General features: G+C 33.1%; 2 protein-coding genes across 2 annotated transcripts in view; one reads left to right on the plus strand and one right to left on the minus strand.

Annotated features, from left to right (window-relative positions):
- LOC145248165 (uncharacterized) overlaps positions 1 to 19,274 on the plus strand; it is a 132,738-nt gene that overhangs the window by 51,023 nt on the left and 62,441 nt on the right. The window lies entirely within an intron of this gene.
- LOC145248162 (uncharacterized) overlaps positions 1 to 19,274 on the minus strand; it is a 49,957-nt gene that overhangs the window by 2,135 nt on the left and 28,548 nt on the right. The window contains exons 4-9 of the mRNA XM_080109997.1: positions 16,608 to 16,784; positions 13,971 to 14,216; positions 12,610 to 12,768; positions 8,535 to 8,627; positions 6,022 to 6,181; positions 5,035 to 5,133 (exon numbers count right to left, since the gene is read on the minus strand). Of these exons, the coding sequence (XP_079966123.1) occupies positions 5,035 to 5,133; positions 6,022 to 6,181; positions 8,535 to 8,627; positions 12,610 to 12,768; positions 13,971 to 14,216; positions 16,608 to 16,784 (934 nt within the window). The remainder of the gene's footprint in view (positions 1 to 5,034; positions 5,134 to 6,021; positions 6,182 to 8,534; positions 8,628 to 12,609; positions 12,769 to 13,970; positions 14,217 to 16,607; positions 16,785 to 19,274) is intronic.

Genomic DNA, 19,274 nt, shown 5'->3' on the forward strand with positions numbered 1-19,274 from the left:
AGTTAGTAATTGTATCAAGTAGTTTTGCCACGACTAATGAATCATGCCAAAACTACTTGATCAAATTACATGAGTTTTGGAATCTATTTTTGTTTTGTCATGAATACATACATCATACAGATCTTTATTTCGGGTTTTAATATGGGGGAATTCTGGACAAGAACCAAAAAGAATTTTTTTTTTTATGGTGGGCAGGGGGGTAAATTAGCCTATTATAGTGTTTTTACGTTTCTACATTTTTTTAGATGAGGATTGGTTATTAATATTATTTGGATTCTTTGGACTACTGTTCTCATCTTGAGCGTCCTTTTTACAACATTTTGGTCGACATAACCTCTGACCTTTAGGTGTATCTCGTCGAACTTGGGAATGTTTCTATCGAACAGAACCATTTATTTACTTCACAGGGATAACATGCTCTTGTTCTATAAGCCATAACTTGATAGCGGTCCTAAGTTATTCGCAATTGTATTTTTCGATTGGCCACACTGAAAATTGAATCTTCAGGAGAATATCACTTTTACAATTAATTTTTTTCCAAGTAATCTAACCACTGTGCCACAGTTTCTTATGCATTCCCAAGTTTGACAAGATACACCGAAAGAAGGTCAGAGGTCAACTGAAACATTGCGAAAATGACACTCAAGATGAGAACAGTCATCCAAAAAGTTCAAATAATACGAATAACTCATTACTGGTCCAAATTTTTTAATCTATTACCAAAATCTTTTGCAAATAGAATATTATTTGATCCTAAATATGAATTTTCAAAGGTTTACTTAAATTTATAGAATAGTTATAACAATTGTTTACATTATATTTAAAAATGTGAGTCATTTATAAGGACTACTTATCAAAAGAATTTTGAGTATATAATTGATGAAACTGTATTTTTCCACTCGAGGTTTCCACACATTACTGAGACATCAGTCAGTAAATGTAATATTTGAAAGACATTTCAATTGCCCATCCTTACACTTCACTTCTGGTTTCCCCATCCCATGTTAAAAATATTTTAAATAACAGTATTATTTAGAAGATCCTCTTCTTAATATGGAGAGGGGGGGAGGGCTTCCTTATCTTATTCTGTACTGTCATCTAACAATTTAATTAATAAAAGATACTGCAAAACCTTAATTAAAAACGTAGGAGCAACCAGAATTGAAGTTAGTGATTAACTAAAGATATTTCTGAAAATACAAATATTGCCGAAATATGGTTAAGAAAAAAAAAAAAAAAAGGGTCATAGCCACTAACGGGTTAGTTACTTTTTGATATATTTAATGTTGAAAAACAATTCACTTGTTAGAAAGGATTCATTGTATACGACTAACTGAACACAAGTTGCCATTATATCCACAGCTGGAGAGAGAACTTTTGTCAAATTCTTTCCCCAAATATATTTGTGTGTAATTGAACACACAAGAAACCATTGAATTTGAACTCACCATAAGTTGAGGTGTGTTGCAGTATTTTTTATACATAATGGGGTATAGCCCCTCACAATTGGAAGATTCTATTTATAAACGATGCTGCTAGGAACTGACAAATCAAATTAATTTACATTCTGCTACCAACTAATCAGAAACCAGAATTGCTCCATAATATTTAAATCTTTTGCTTTGGCAACCTTGCATGTTTTCTTTAAGTCAACACGGGAAGAATATTTTGCTTTGTGGCTTCAAACTCAAGAACTGTCTACTGAGAACCAGTCACCTCCAGGACTTGTATAGAACAACTAACCATCGGAAACTGTTCTGAAACTAAACATGGCTTCCAACTCATTAGACTAGAGATACCCAACCAGGGTGCATATAGATCCCTGCAAGTCCATTGGGGCCTAAAGAGACCCAAAGAAAAAAATGTTTGCTTCCAATATAGAATTCCAGTACAGAAACCTTTGCAGGAGGCATCCAGACTAAAAGAAGGCCTCAAAATTAAATACACATAATTTAAGAATCTCAGTGGATTTTGATAACAAATAACTCATTTGAGACGGACAAATGTTAGGCATCAACATATTTGATTTAATGCGTGTTTTACATTCTGGTAGGAGTTGAACAGCTTTTAAAAATCAACTAACCAATATCTGGCCAGATCTTTCTAATATATCATCCATATCATTTACTCTCATTTTCCCTATGGATTCATCTTGCTACCTCAACTGTTCCAAAAAAATCTTCTTATCTAAACGTGACCATATCATCTGTTCTCAACATGTCTCAATTTAATCTTTCTCCGAAATCATCAGAACTAAGACTATCTTTAAGACTCATATTACACATCCATCATATCATTCTCATATTTCTCTTTATGCAACGCATGTCCTCAACTCTCATTGTCCAGGTTTTGCTTTCACCCATCACACTGCATACACATGTCTAATAGACTCTTCCTCTATTCGACTGTTGTAATGCTTTGTCACTTAGTAATGGTAGAAGTTCGCTGAACTTACTTTATCAACCTCTAACTCGTGCAACTATTTCAAGACATATTGTGCAATTTGAAATATCCATAATCATTTATCAGGTTGTAAAACTAAATAAATTACATAGGAAACAATTTTAGGTTCAAATCAAGAGAAGTAACTATGATCTCCCTTTCCTGTTAAAAAAAAAAAAAAAAAAAAAAAAAAAAACACTTAGTTTTCTATTTAAAGTTTGAGTTCTTGCCCAAATTTCACTCTACATTAAAAAATAAAATTAAAAAAAAGCCTGTATGATGTACATACTTGTGACGAAATAAAAATATATTCCAAAAATCAAGTAAATTAATCAAGTAGTTTTATTTTCAAGAAAATCAAATTTTATGTGTCCAAGGATCAACTCTCGCCCGCCATTTTGAAAACAAAGATAATGATACAAACTTGCAAGACTTTTGTTCCAATACCTAGAAATTCACATTAATCGTTTCAAAATGATTTTCTTTATAAAAATAAAGATACTTGATTAATTTGTGATTTTTGGAATATGATATTTTTGTTTTGTCATGTTTACGTACATCATACAAATTTTTCTTTACTTTTGTTTTTTAATATAACAGAGATTCTAGAGAAGAATCAACTTTTTTTTATTACAAAGTATTCAAAGTGATTTTTGTTTTAGTGTTTTATATAATATTCTGCTTGTTTCTTTGGTTAATCTGTACGTTGCGTTTTGAAAAAAAGCCCAAATACAATTTTTGAAGGCCAAACTGCTCCTCAAAAAGCCAAATTTCTGAAATTTGTTTTTAAAAAAGGAAAATCTGGCAACTCTGGACAAGAATATGAGAGTGATCTCTTTTGATGTGACCTCATTTTCAAATATCAGTTTCATAATATACTAGCCTGGGTGTTTGCAGGTGTCAAAAAAAAAAAAAAAAATGGTAGTAGACAGGCAGGCTTGAACCTGCGATGCAAAGGCGGAAAATAAAGTGATAGAAAACCTGGCGTGTTACCGCTACGCCAGGACATGACCGGATGTGTAAAGCGTTCAAATTAAACATCGTCACTCAAAAAGATGACTTGCAGAAATGGTGTTGCTTTTAAACCTACCACGAAGGGGAAAGAGCAGCTAGGCCAAAAAAGGGGCCACTTTGGCAGTATCCAAATAAATAGTAATTGTCTCAGTGTGAAGGGTTCCCCTATATTGACGAAGGACCAATTACAGACCAGATACTACCCGGGCGAAGGCCAGGTGCTGGCGGGTTAAGGTTCGATTAGTTTTGCTTTATTTATACGAAAAGACAAACAGCTGACATGACAGGATGGCGGGAATTTTTTAAAACTCGATAAAAAAAAAAAAAAAAAAAAAAAAAAAAAAAAAAGAGACAATATCCGTTTGTGAATCTAAGATATTACGATCTAGGAAGTATGCGAAAACTTCTGGAATCTAACTGACACGAGAATCATGGACAAACACAAACGTGCGCGCCCATTTTGCCTTTTCTATATTAGATGATTATTGTTGTAATGGTGTGAGAAAGGAACTTGTAATTTTGACATACAGTGGTTCTTCATTGAAGAAAGAAGTCAGCGAAATGTTACATTAAAAAAGGGAACATTCAAAAGTAACAGGGCAAAAACAACATCTGCAAAGAGGTGTTAAACTGAAGGAGTAAATTAAAGGTCATCTCTTACGATATGATTTTATATGTATTGAACTATGTAGCACAATATTACTTTGAGTATTTATTAATACTTATTAATTCATCTCCTTTGGGTCAGTTTTATATTTAAAGTACAATGGACACTATTTTCATAGAAATGTTAATAAACTGATATTTACTGTGTGTTATTAGTTTTTCTGTCCAAAAAATTATCCAGAAAACTTTTTTGAAAACATATTTTTTTGATTAAATATATTTCTCATTCCATAGAATTTCCAAGATCACAAACGGAGAAAAAAAAAAGTTTAATTTTGGAATTTCTTGAACAGTTTGTATTATTTGGTTTCTTAGAATTGCTGTTCTCATCTTGATTGTTATTTTCACGTTTTGATCGATGTAACCGCCGATCTTCTTCAGACATATATTGTCAAACTGAAATCTTTGTCAAACTTGGGAATCTGCATAGAATTTTGAATGGAACCGGTTATTCAATCGACGGAGGTAGCATGCACTCCTTCCATTACCCATGACTGGCTAGATGTCCTAAGCAATTTGCAATTGTATTTTAAATGTCGCCCACACTTAGGCTTGAACCATTAACCTCCAGAAGAGTAATTTTACAACTGAATTTTACCAATTACTTTATCCACTATCTTATGGGTCTCTGCACAAGGCCCCATGTCATAGTGGATAAAGCAATAATAGGAATAAGTGATCCTCATCTGAAAAGTTCAGAAACATAATTCTCAGACAATGAATAAATAAACTTATATTTTATAAAGCTGTATTTTTTGTTGTTTTTGTGACAACAATATGGAAACAAATTGTAAAATTTAAAAACAAAATAAAGTTAAAAAAACAAAACAAAAAAAAACTACATTACTATTTTTTATGTAAATTCTCTATCGACTCTAAAAAAAAAAAAAAAAAAAATAAATAAAAAATTACCATATGAAATTTCCTGAAGTCTTTGTTGAGCATTTTCATGGCCAGCTTTGGCTGCTTTTTGATAAAATTCTTGGGCGAGTTTATCATCTTTTAGCAAACCTGAAAAAGACATCAAAACTATTTTGGTAAAGAAACAATGTTGAAAGCATCAAGTGCAGGGATTAAATAGGGAGCTTGTGTAGAACCCCCTCCCTGAAAAATAAATAAAAACAAAAGAAATATACTCGTGACAGGAAAAAAAACATCGCACACCAAAAATCACGTATATTGATCAAGTAGTTTTATTTTTTAAATAAGAAAATCAAATTTTATTGTTGAACTATGAATGATGATCTTGCACTGCCATCTTGAAAACTGGCTGAAAGAACAAGGGAGATAACTCAAAATCGAAGGTTCAGAAAGAGGCCATTGGAAAAAACTCAAATTTGCTTAAAAATTATTATTTTTTATAAAAATAGAACTACTTAATCAGTTTACATTTTTAAAGTTTTCAGAAAATAATTACCTCCCTTGTTACGATTCAAACTCTCCGGTTTCTTTTAGGAAAACTCAATTTTCGTTAATAATTAATTTTCTACCTTATTTTTCATAATTTTTGGATATACTGTGACATGACAATTAAGATACTACTGGTTCCACTTGAAATTTAATATTTTTATCTTCAAATTTTGCTCTTACAGTGAAGAAGCTTTTAAATGTCTAACTTGTTCTGCACAAGAACACTTCCGAAAATGAAGACAAAAAGTACTTCCGGTGAGATAAAATGTGTGAGTGCTAAATATTCTGACATATTCTTTTAAAAAGTTATTAAAAAAAAAAAAAAAAAAAAAAAAAACAGCTTTTCATTTTACTCTTAATTCAAAAATATTTTCGGTTAAGCTCATACTATATATTGACATAAGAGAAGTTAAAAAAAATTGATTAAAAATATTTTATATCGATATCAGATGAGAATTTAAAAGTGGAAAAGTTTGTATTGCTACTTACCTCCTAACCCTTGCTCGTAGTAATTGGCCAAACAGTATTGCGCTTCAGAATGTCCAGCATTGGCTGCTTTAACAAAATATTCAGCTGCGTTTGATTCACTTTGATTAACTCCCAGCCCAGACTCAAAACAAACACCGAGGTAATACAGAGCATCATTATCCTGATTATAAGAGAAGTAGAAAAAACAAATGTGACACCAAAGGTTAAAAAAAAAAAAAAATACCTACATATGCATTGTCAAATACTCTAAATTGTTGAATTTAAACCGATTTAACCAGAATGCAGCAGATAAATAAAAATAGAGTTAAAAAATTAAATAAAATTCAAATAAAGTCATAAATACACACAAAAAATATGAACACTGATCTTTTCTGAGTATTTGATTATTAGGTTTAAAGACTAACCATAGATTTTAAAACAACAAAAAAAATAATTCCAGATTCATTGCATATTTTGTGAAACTACTCTCATTTACAACAGCCCTCATATTCACCTTTAAATTAAAGTTGAATACTTATCTAAAGAAGGGAAATTTTCCCAAAATCTATTATAATAAAGTCACATTCCTACCTGTCTGTCCACAATTAGATTAATATGTACAAAAGGTACAGTGTTTCACAAATTAATTTTTATACAAAAAAACAGACATTAACACACATTGCAGCAAGATTTATATATGTATATATACTCTTTATTCAAAGGGAATCTTCATTGAAGAAGTAATCTCATTTGCATATTACAAAGAAAATATATTTTGATAATTAGCTCCAGGTTATTGTTTGGTGTAATAGAATTGTCTTTATTGTTCTTTTTAGAAATATTTAAAGCGGATTTACTTAATTTATCTTTAATTTATATTTAATTTAATCTATTTTCAATTATTATTAACCTACACCAGTTGCCTTTAAGAACGAATGGATGGTTATTTATTTAAGCTGCGAGAGTTATTTCCCCTTCAAGCTACCCCCCACCCCCGTTTAATTTTCGTGAACGAAAATTGATGTATTTTATGCTTCCATAAATCCAACATGTAATCCACTTTCAGAAAAATTGTAAGAAGTTAGGATATTTGGTGTATCTTAAATATCATGTGACTAAACTGTCCACCCACAAAATCTTTTTCTACCTGGCAACATCAGTATCATATAATACAGAACTAGTGCACAGTAGTGCAAGAAAACACTACATTTAAAAAAAAAAAAAAAATGCATATATATTGTATTGATAAGGAGAATCTGCGTAGCTCATTCCACCATTATGTCTTAATTTACTCCAATTTGTGTTGATCCGTTACACCTTTGCATTGTATTGCCTTCTATAAATTACCTTTATAGACACACTACACAATGCTTCAAGCAAACTACATTAACCTGTTACAAGCTGATGTACAAGAAGAGATCCATTCTTGATATGCATCTATTTATTTTATGCATTTAGGGTTAATGTTAGGGTTATGGATGACTGACTGCATCCAAAGTAGTGTCCATTCAATCTGTGAATATATGAATAAAATGATATTCCGTACGGAAGCGTAAAATATGGATGTAGCAAATTAGAGATGCATAAACATAGTATTAATCTGGTTTATGTACGAAGGACATTCCAAAAGTAATGCCTGCTATTTTTTATTCCGCCTGAATGGATCAGGTTGGTTTGGTTGTTTTTGTTTTATGGCATATCAACCCTTTTCAGGTTATTTAATGCTAAATCCAGTGATTTCTTGAGATTGTCGGACTGACTTCCTCATCTTGGTTGTTATAGTCACAACGTTTCAGCCGTTTTGCCCTCCGGCCTTCATCAGGTGTTTTGTATCGAACTGGGGAACTGTTTGTTAGGAGTCTTGAACCCAACCCTTTATTATTATTACGGGGATACCGTGTTCGGGCTCCAGCTAGGCTCTGGGACATAGTTGCTGATTCTTTGTTTTGAATGTTACTTTTCACTGCCTTCGTTCAGCATTGAACTCAGCACCTTTGGGTAACTGTAAACTTTGATACAACGTCTAGGACCACTCGGCCATATGTCCTAATGAAGGCCGGAGAGCAAAATGGCCGAAACGTTATGACTATAACAACCAAGATGAGGAAGTCAGTCCGACAATCTCAATAAATGAAAACACCTCATCTCAAAAATACAGACAATTACAAATCCAGTGATTTTTAAGAAAAGGTTTTTTAATAGAATATATTTTTTTTTCAAATCGGTTTCTATTTAACCCATAGTTCAGACCCTAACAGGTACTACCACTCCCGGTCAGAGTGGACCTGGGAGCAATAGTAATTAAAGGGTGGCTCCGCACTCTCCAAAGCTTGCAAACTGAGGCCTCACCAGCGGATATAGTTTAGGGTCGTATCCAGCACCTGAATGGATCAGAGAGGATTGCATTGTTATGATGACTAAACTTATGCATTCAGGACCTGAAAATTTCATCTTTATATTGCAGATGTTAGATTCTAAGAAAGCAACCCCTATCATGGACACGAGTAATAAAAAAACTTGCATTGCTAACAAACCTGCTGTTCAGCAGCTGCTGTGAACATTTCTATGGCTTTACTGAAATTAGTTTCATCGCCGTCAGCGTAAATGACTCCGAGATATGTCTGTGCCTGAAGAAAGAAATTTAAATATAATTTTATTTGCCCATATTATAGCATTTCAAACACTTTCGTGGATTCTTTAAGGAGACTGCATTTATTTATTTATTGTTTTTAATGGAAATCGCTCCAGACAAGGTGTGAAACCACTTGATGTAAAAAGATAACAAAAATTCAAGACTTACATATGATTAAACATTTTTTGTTCTTATTCAGTTGAGTAATGGGCAGAGGTAGAAATTGAAATAAATATGGCAATACCGTGACGTATTCGCGCTCGGCTGTGATAACTGCATGTCATTTAATCTGTGCTCTGTCAGGGAAAGAAATCCTTTTAGACTGAGGCAATTTTTTTTTCATAACTAATAAAATTTTTCAAGACTAGGCATGGAGCCACTTGATGTAAGGAGTTAAAAAGAACAAAAGATGATTATCGCAAAAACAGGAGATGCCTAATAACTGTAGTCTTGAAAATTCAGCAGGAAGAAATTTCCACCAGCTTGCAGCTCTTGGCAAGAAGTTACTGGAATCTAAAGATGTATTATTATGAGGTATAAAAACAGTGAATTACTGAAGACCACTAGACTAACGAGTCAAACGAGCTGGAACAATGGAAGCAGGAAATAGATCCAACCATTCTGGAGAAAACATGACATAATGGTCACATTCAATGCTGCCAAGACTAAGCTTGTTTCCTTCAATAATTACAAGAAACCTTCTCAACCATAACTAAAGATACATTACCTGAAAGTACTTTGTTCGAACTCCTCGGCCTAATGTTCACAGCGAACATGAGTTGGAATAGGTCCATTGACAGCATAACCACAGCCGCTGCGAGGAAGGTGGGCTCTCTCTACCGTGCTAGATTGAAAATATCCCATATCTCTACAAGGTCACCATTCGCCCATGTATGGAGTATTGTTGTCACATCTGGGCTGGTGCATCTGCTACTAGTCTCTCATTCCTGGACAGGGTTCAAAAGTGAGTTGCCAACCTGATAGGTTCTGAATTGTCATCCAAGCTTCAACCACTATCCCATCGACAAAATGTTGCATCCCTCTGCCTGTTTTACAAGTATTTCAATGGTAGATGCTCTGACGAACTACAAGCCCTTGTACCCCCTCGACATAAATACCCCCGACAAACAGCCAAGTTTCACCCTTACACAGTAGAGATCCGTAGATGTAAGAAGGCCTTCTACTCTAATAGTTTCTTCCCCAGAACTGCTAGACTTTGGAATTCCCTTCCAGAATCCTGCTTCCCTAACTGTACTAATATGCAGAAGTTAAAATGTAATGTGAATAAACATCTTGCTGCTCGGCTACCTACATAGTATCCTTGCTGATTCTGTCCCCGATAGTAACCTCCTACATCAAAGATGCACTGTGCCTTGTTTGGGGTGAAAAGGGAATAAAAATATTTATAAAAAAGACTGAGACTAGTAATATTACGTCAATGAAAGAGAGAGGGTGAAGAAAAAATTAAACGTTTCTACACGTTACCAAGAACCCTCAATTTGGACAGAGATTCACCAACCCAAATTCGGAGATAGCACGCAATACATACTGCAGATAATTCGTTTTTTTTTTTAATTACATTTTCACCCCAAACAAGGCACATTGTCACTTTGATGTAGGGGGCTACTATCAGGGGCCTAAGCTACAGGAGTACTATGTAGGGAGTTGGGCAGCAAGATGTCAGTTCACGTTACACTTGAACTTTTGCATGTCAGTACAGTTGGGGAAGCAGGGACCCAGAAGGGAATTCCAAAGTCTAGCAGTTCTAAGGAAGAAACTACTGGCGTAGAAAGCTCTCTTACATCTACGGATCTCTACTGTGTAGGGTTGAGATTTAGCTGTTTGTTGGGTTTGTTGGGAGGTATTTACGTTGAGGGGGTACGAATGCTTGTAGCTCGTCGGAGCATTCACCATTAAAATACTTGTAGAACAGGCAGAGGGATGTAACATTTCGTCGATGGGTCAGAGGCTGAAGATTAGATGACAGTTCAGGACCTATCAAGTTGGTGACTCTCTTTTGAACCTTGTCTAAGAGCGAGAAACTAGTAGCAGATGGACCAAGCCAAATATGACAATACTCTATACATGAGCGAATGGTGGCCTTATGAAGGTACAGGATACTTTCGGGCGTTAGTAGCTTTCTAGCATGGTAGAGAGAGCCTACCTTCTTCACAGCAATACTGGCAATGCTCTCAATGTAATTGTTCCAATTCATGTTTCCTGTGAACGTTAGGCCGAGGAGTTTAAAAGAAGTACTTTCAGATAATGAGTCTTTGGCCATTGTAATTGGTGGTAGAGAAGGTTTTTTTTATAATTATTGAAGGAAACAAGCTTAGTCTTAGCAGCATTGAATGTGACCATCCATTTTTGTCCTCATTCTACTACAGATTGGAGGTTTTCCTCTAGTGTTTGCCATTTCCTTAGATATGTGTTCATTTGTTTTCCTGTCGTGCCTGTTATAGAGCATGGTGTCATCGGTATATATACCCATCTCAGAGACAATTTTGTCAGGGAAGTCATTTATGAATATTAGGAATAATAAAGGTCCAAGGATAGACCCCTGGGGCACTCCTGCATTTATATCATATTGTTTAGATGCATGACCATTTTAAACAATGTAGTTATGATAGAGATTCCCAGATGTAAATCGCATTGTTGGGATTTCACTTAAGGATTGGATGAATTAAACATGAACGATATAGAATATGCAAAATATTAATTTGTGGACATATGAAGAAAAAAGTAAAGCATGATGTATGTAACCATAATGAAATCAAAATACATTCCAAAAATCGTATAAATTGATCAAGTACTTATATTTTTAAATTAGAAAATCAAATTTTATGAGTAGCAGAAGAGAGTCCATCTTATCTGCTGCTTTGAAAACAATCTAAAAAAATAAAAACAAAAGGAGATAACTCAATAATTCAAACTTGTGAAGTTTATGTTGTAATGCCTTCGAATTCTCATTAATTGCTTAAAAATGGTTTTCTTTAAGAAAATAAAACTACTACAAGAACTTTTTTTTTTTTTTTTTGTGATAGTTTATTTATTTATTTTTTTTTTATCAGATTTTCTAGTATGTCAACCACTGCTGGGTTAGTTCATACTGAAAAGGTTTTATTTGTTGTTTATGAAGGATAATAATTGCTTATGCAATTATTTGTAAGCTTCTAATTGACCAGGAGGGTTCAATTCTTGGTCAAAGACTTAGCAAAAAAAAAAAAAAAAAAAAAAAATGGTGCTTAATGCCCCCCTTGCTAAACACTCTGCATTATAAGAGGAGGATTAAAGGCAAGTAGAGTAATCTTAGAAATGAGGTGGCACTATCCTACACCTCTGCAGCAGTTAATGAAAAGGGAGCCTTCTGGTCATCCTCGACCATAGTTGATCATTTGGCTTTTTGTTTATATTTCTGTCTTTATTCATATATTATTGTAGATGATGCTTTCTATTAGTAATTGAGAATTTGGTAGAGTTCTATATGTTTGATGGTTGATAACTATTAAACCCCAGATGGAAAAGGAACAAAAGCAGGATGTCTGTTCACTTCAAAGCCTGCAAATCTGTTTGGCTAGATTTCCCAATCTTATCACGATTGGTGACGTACCCCTGCAATTGCTTTTAATACATTCCTTTGTTGGCATACTTCAAAAGGAAAAGAAATATCTACAATTTAAATTTTAGTCACTAACTAGAAATCATCAAAACAATCAGTCTATCCATACGTCCCGACGGACATTAAACCAACATTTACGTTACAATGCTCATTCACTATTTGGCTGGTTTGTCAATCTCGTTACGTGACAAATTATCATATTCTTTTTGCATTTCTTTTAATTTTATTAATTGTTGTGGTTATCTCCCCTGAGTCTAAAAAAAAAACAAAAACAAAAAAACTAGATGAACATTTACTTATTTTTTATTAAAGGACAATAAAAATTAAATAAAAATAAAATCAGTTAGGAGATACATACTTGTGGAAGACCAAGCTTTGCAGCACGTTCCAATAAGTTGATAGCGATGGGGAACTGAGGATTTGTGGTGCTTTTCTCTGGATTCAGATAGAGCAGGGCCAGATTGTACATCGCCTGACGATGGTTCTGATCAACTGCCACTTGGTAATATTTCATGGCCTGTTAAAATAAAAAAGAAAGAGAGAGAGAGAAGAAACATGAACATTTGGAAACCAAATCAAAACAAGAAATGAAATGTGGAAACAAAATATTGTGAACATATGAATATATTGTCCCTGCGCCAAAGTATGGGAACACAAAATGGTTTTTGCTACTTCTATCTAATCTAATAGTTGCTTTCACTTTGCAAGGACATAATTAGGTATTTCTTAAATTTTTTTTTTTTGTGATAGTTTAAATTTTTACCTCCATTTTTCTCGTTATGTACTGAATATTTGTTAATGAAACTGATATAAAATATGTTCCTTATTTCATTCGAAACACTTTTTTTTAGATGATTTTAAAATTTTGCTTCTGTAAAAAGTTACTTAAAAGCTTTTGTTTGGAAATTTTAAGATTTTTTTAATTTTTAAAGCATTACAGATGGTTGCATAATAGAAGTAGGAGAAATATGGATGAAGATAAAGAGAGTAAGAGACATGTACAGGGTTTCCAAAAAGGTCACTGAAGGATTTTGAACTTAAATATTTTTTATGATATCTTCCCGTAGTTTTAACACAATCTGACTAAGACATTGGAAAATTAAAAATAAAAATAAAATACAAAATTCAAACAATTTTTATTTATGAAAAATAATGTCTTTTAAATGTTGCCCATTCTCAGCTTTGCATATTTGTGCTCTTTCCAAAACATTCATGACAGATTGCAGAATCTCTGGATTGCGATTTAACTCGCATATTTCATGCCTGATGTTTTTCTTTTCAATTCTTGCAGGGTTTAGGGTGTCCAAAAAGTCAGTGCAAGAATTGAAGGAAAACATCAGGAACAAAATAAGGGAGTTAAATCACAATTCAAACCTTTTACAAAAATATTCAAATGTGGTATCCATAGAGACAAAAATGGCAGTGAATGGTGGCTTTTTTTTGGGGGGGGGGGGGAAATTTTAAATTCTATTAGAAATAGTAGAAAAATATTTTATATTATTCTGCTTTTCATATGATAAAATTCAGGCTTTTATCTTTCTGGAAAAAAAAAGTTACTCAAGAATGGATTTTAATTCGTTAAAAAAAAAAAAAAAAAAAAAAACTTGGTTTTCTTCCATTTTTTGGCCGTGCCTAGAATAGTGGATAACAAGTAAAAAGAAATGAAAAAAACAAAAAACAAAAAAAAATAAATAAAAAAAACAAAAAAAACCAACTCACTTTCACAAGATTTTTAGTCACTCCTTTTCCCATCTCGTAACAAAGACCCAAATTAAAGCTGGATTTTGAATGTCCAAGACTAGAAGACTGTTTCCAATGTTTCACAGCGTCCTGATAATTTCCAGTAGCCGCAGACTGGATTCCATCTATATTCTGACCAATGGCCACACACTTATCAACAATGGTGATCAATTTGTCATCAAATGTCTCAGGTGCTTCTTGCTTTGATGCAGAAAATTCCTCGGGCTACAAAAAAAAAAAAAAAAAATTCTTAAATTTGGGGAAACAGCCTTGTTGTCATTTCAAAAATATGTTAATAAGTATACCATTTAAAAATAGCTAAAAACAGATCCATTTTATTTTTCAATTAATAAATTTGGCAAAAAATAAAATAGCATGCTTCAGTTGTCATGTAGGAAAAGAAGAACAAAAATTTAGACACAAGAGAATACAGATGTTCAGCATAAATGTATGGAATATTACATTTATGTTGGACATCTCTTAACATAGCATTTTATTTATTTATTTTTTTATAACTTGAAAATATTGAAGGGTAAATTCCTATTTCAGTCCCATAAAGTTGAGTGATATTAGTTTCAAGGTGCTTATTAAGATAAAGTCAACAGATCGAGTTTTTAAAGGATGTTGTTTTAAGCAAAAACAACAGTACTTACTTGTCATGTCAAAAATAGTAATATATTCACAAATTATGAAAACTCATCAAGTAGAAAATTATTTATAGTTAAAAGTAATTTTAATGGGAAATGGTATTTTCCTTAGCGGTAAACACCTTGAAAATTGTGAATACAAGGAATACACTTATCTCCCTTTTCACAAATGTAATGGCTGATGATTTGTTTTAGCTGAGAGCGACAGACTTCTTTTTTTTTTTTTACTAAAAACACAATTGTTTTACTCTATGAATTTTCATAATTTTTGGATATATTACTATTTTCGACATGACAATTAAGTGAGTACTCGTTTTGGCTTAGAACCACATATTTAAAAAAAAACAAAAAAAAAAACGACCTGTTGACCACCTTAACAAGCACCGGTTTTGACATTAGACCAAAACATTTTTACTTAAATCATGTTTTAGTAAAAATGTCATTAGAAACACCAAGTTATAGTGAATTTCATTGTACACGCAAAATGCTGACATAAAAAGATCTACAGAAAAAATATAAAGCCATCTTTATAATGAAGTCGAGAAAGAGTCTAGGTATGAAAGAATAATAGCAAGTCCATAATCTTGTCCTTTAACTACAAAATTGTGGTTCTTATCCAGAATTCTTCAGGTATTAAAAAACAAAAAGAAAAAAAATGTCTTATGTACATGCCCGTGATGAAATGGAAATATATTCCAAAAATCACATAAATTGATCAAGTAGTTTTATTTTTAAATATGAAAATCAAATTTTATGAATAACCGAAGAGTCATTGTCTTAACAACAATTAAAAAAAAAACAAAGGGAGATAACTAAAACTTGCAAGATTTATATTGTAATGCCTACGAATTCAATTAATCCCTTAAAAATGATTTTCGTTATAAAAATAAAACTACTTGATCAATTTACTTGATTTTTAGAATATGATATTTCCGTTTGGTCAAGGATATGTATATCATACAAATTTTTCCTGATTTTTTTTTTTTTTTGAATATGGGGAAATTTTGGACAATACACAAAATCATTAACTTGAGTCATTGTTCTTTGGTAGTTAGCTTCTTTCAACTTGTTTATAAAGATGGTGACTATATTTTTCCTGTTTTAGTTTTCATTTTGGATTTCATACGTAGAATGAAACTCGCTATGTTTTTAATGTCATTTTTACTCAACCCCTGCTTTAATGAAAAAGTTGTTTTGGATTAATGGCAAAACCGATTTCACTCTAATTTCAGTAACTGATATAAGAATTTATTAGTATTGAAGATTAGGAAAATAAAATTTAAAAAAAAAGATAAGGTAAAAATAAAAGGTGCTTGTGTAAGTTGGTGATCTTGTAAACCAACACATTTTAGGTGAAAACATTATTTACTGAAATTCAAAAAATTACGAGAAATGATGCAGTTGGCCATGTGCTAGAAGTATTTTAAATAAATAAAAAAATCAGCCACAATGATGTTCTGAGATTTTGTGTATAAAAATTATGATACATATTTAATCAAAATTATCAATTGCAGTTATTCCCCCTTGGATATTGTGAACTCTGTAACATTAAAACATGACAAAACTATAAAGAGATAATTTTTATTTCTAATTATTTTTCTACAAGTATCATTTTTTCGTAATTTTTGGGATTTATACTATTTCCAACATGAGACACAAGCACGTAATGCTTTAAACTACAATGCATTGGTTTAAATGATCAATCTATACAAGCACTGAATAAAAGGATATATAGTTCAGTGCATCGACCGAAACGTTGTGAAAATGGCACTCAAGATGCAAAAACAGTAGTCCAAAGAATCCAAATAATACATATTAATTTAATTTACAAATGAGAGGAGCGGCCATGTTAAGAGGGACGAGTTGTGGAGGACAAGGAGTCATGTTTTAGCAGCAAAGGGAACACCTTGAAATGAAGAGCATCAGTGAAAACGAGTGATGTCAAATTCGTATTTAGATTACGGCTTACCTTGAATTCATTCAAAGAATTGTGGGAAGACTTTTGATCAAATTCCAAAATGGCAGATCGATTGAGAGGAAGAGCGAAGGTGACGTATTCGAGCCAAGAGCGCTCAGAGTTGGAGTTGTTATTTTTTAATCTCCACAAGTTTTTGTTTAACTGCAGGCCAAATGCCAACACGGTTCCCTGTAAAAAAAAAAAAAAAAAAAAAAGAGGGGGGGGGGGGTTAAGAATAAAAGCATAATAAGCAGAGTATACAAAACATGTAAACATTAACACACACATACAAATAACACTGTAAAATATTGAATGGCCTTGTGTCAGACATGGCTGATCCAAATGTCAGATGTTTTACAGAAAAAGAAAATGCTATTCCAGTTAGCTGAGCAACAAACAGCCAATTTTCAGAGGAGTAACACATCAGGAGACACTATCCCAAATCACGCTTGTAATTTGTGTATAAAACTAAAAATAAATGCCTGAATGACAAACAGTACCAGATGGGGATGGGGAGGGGGTGATGGTGGCTAAGTGGTTAATGACACAAACTGACAACCTGAGTGTGCCAAGTTCGAATCCAGTTTGTTCCACAGAAGCACTTTCACTTAGGGATGTGGGCAACTTTCATGTTGTCCCTCCCATAAGTACCCGAAAGAATTTTAACTAGAAAAATATTGGGGGGGGGGAACACATGCAAACAATCATCTGATTCATACGAAATGAATGAATGATGCTCAACACCAGAATGCAAAAAGCAAGAGGATGAATTCGGTGTGGTACACATTCCAGGCTACGTGAACCACAAATGTTAACTTCCTTTCTGCCTTTTTTTTTTTTTATCCATTTTTAAATTAAAGATTATAAACCCAATAAAAAAAAATATATGAAAGAACTTTGTAAAACTATAAAAGCAAAATTAGATCCACTATTATAAAATACCATTGTTGTCAAGCATTCAGCCAAGTTAATGCCTGTCCACCCTTCCTGTTCCGTGCAACATTTTTGCTTTTTTCAGCAACTTCTTTACAGTTAATATACAGCATGACTCAATAAAAATGCCACTCTTGGAATTGTAAATAAAATTCAGTCTTTTCTGCAATCCAACCATATTTGGTACAAATAAACTTTAATTTATGTTCGACTTGTCCACCAAGTTTCAGTTATGAATGTCCAGCAGTCTTTGTTTTATCATTGTTGAAGAATATGGGGGGGGGGGACATTTTGGTGATTTTCTCATCAATAGAAGATATGACTGTGAATGGGTTTCATATTTGATATTTATATCTCCCACAATGGGATGATGTGACAAACGGCCGCTAAGGGTGCCTCAAGCGATTAGCAATAATCTAAACCCTAAAGGGTAAGAGGACAAAGCCTGGGAGGGAGGACCTCCTAGAACTGCACAGGCCTATACTTTAGCCAACAGAGAACAAGTCAGCAATGGCACAGACTCTAGACGGCTTCATACTCACCAGAGCATAACACCCTAGCTTTTTATCTCTTAGATTATTTCAAAGTGTCAAACAATTCCCAGATTATCCTTAAACTGAAGTGAGTCATCACAGGAGAAATCCAGGAAGTGCAAAAAAAGGAGTATGCTAAAATTATTGAGAATTTGGCACGTTGTATCTAGGGGTTAGGGTTAGTGTTTATCGAATGTAATAAAACAGTTTGACATTCACAACTCAAACTTGGTGAATAAATAGTCAGCCAAACTTCAACTTCTATCGCATCGACAAAATGTTGCATCCCTGTAACTTTTTTACTATTTTATTATAATGGAATTTGCTCTGATGAACTCTAAGTCCTTGTATTTCCTCTTGACATAAATACCCCCTCCCCCCAGCAGCAAAATCCCACCCCTACGCAGTAGAGATCCCAAAATGCTAGAAAGCCTTCTATTCAAATAATTTCTTCCATCGAACTGTTAGACTTTGAAATTCCCTTCTCGGTCCCTGCTTCTCTGACATGTAGAAGTTGAAGGGTAATACGAAAAGACATCTTTTTGCACAACCCCATATAGTATCCCTGCAAATTTTGTCCTAAATAATAGACCCTTACATCCAAGTGGCACTGTGCCTTGTTTGGGGTGAAAAAAAGCCGCAAAAAAAAAAAAAAAAAATTAAAAAAAAAATAAATAAATAAATAAATAAAAGTCAAGCATAGAGTGAACTTTATTTGTATTAAATATAGTTGGATTGCAGAAAGGATTGAATGCTATGAAAGATTCCATAAGTGGTACTTTTGGGGGAGGAGGTGAGTGGGGGAACCTTGTATAGAATACTCAAGATGATCTTGTAGCATCTCATTAGTTGCCAGAATCATTCTACAGGTTTGCTGTGAATGTCTGCGTAGACATATGTAAAGATGAAAACTGCTGAATATCAAAAAAGATTTTTTTTTAAAAATCACTGAAACTGTCTTTTTTTTATGGAAATCAAAATCACTACAAACAAGATGTAAGAAGCTAAAAATACTAATATAATAATGGCAAGCAATCTACGAAAGATTAATACAAGCAACAGTAAATGTAGTCGCTAATTTTGTCTTCTCTGCACCAGCCTCTCGAACTAAAGGTTCGAGAGTCCTTCGTCATCTTTACTCACGGCACGCCTCCATGCTAGTCTATCTTTGGCTAGCTCCTCCCACACATTCACATTGATGCCAAGAGTGATC

Source organism: Euprymna scolopes, chromosome 26, assembly GCF_053919585.1.
Source record: "Euprymna scolopes isolate OS-2025 chromosome 26, ASM5391958v1, whole genome shotgun sequence".
Lineage (NCBI taxonomy): Eukaryota > Metazoa > Mollusca > Cephalopoda > Sepiida > Sepiolidae > Euprymna > Euprymna scolopes.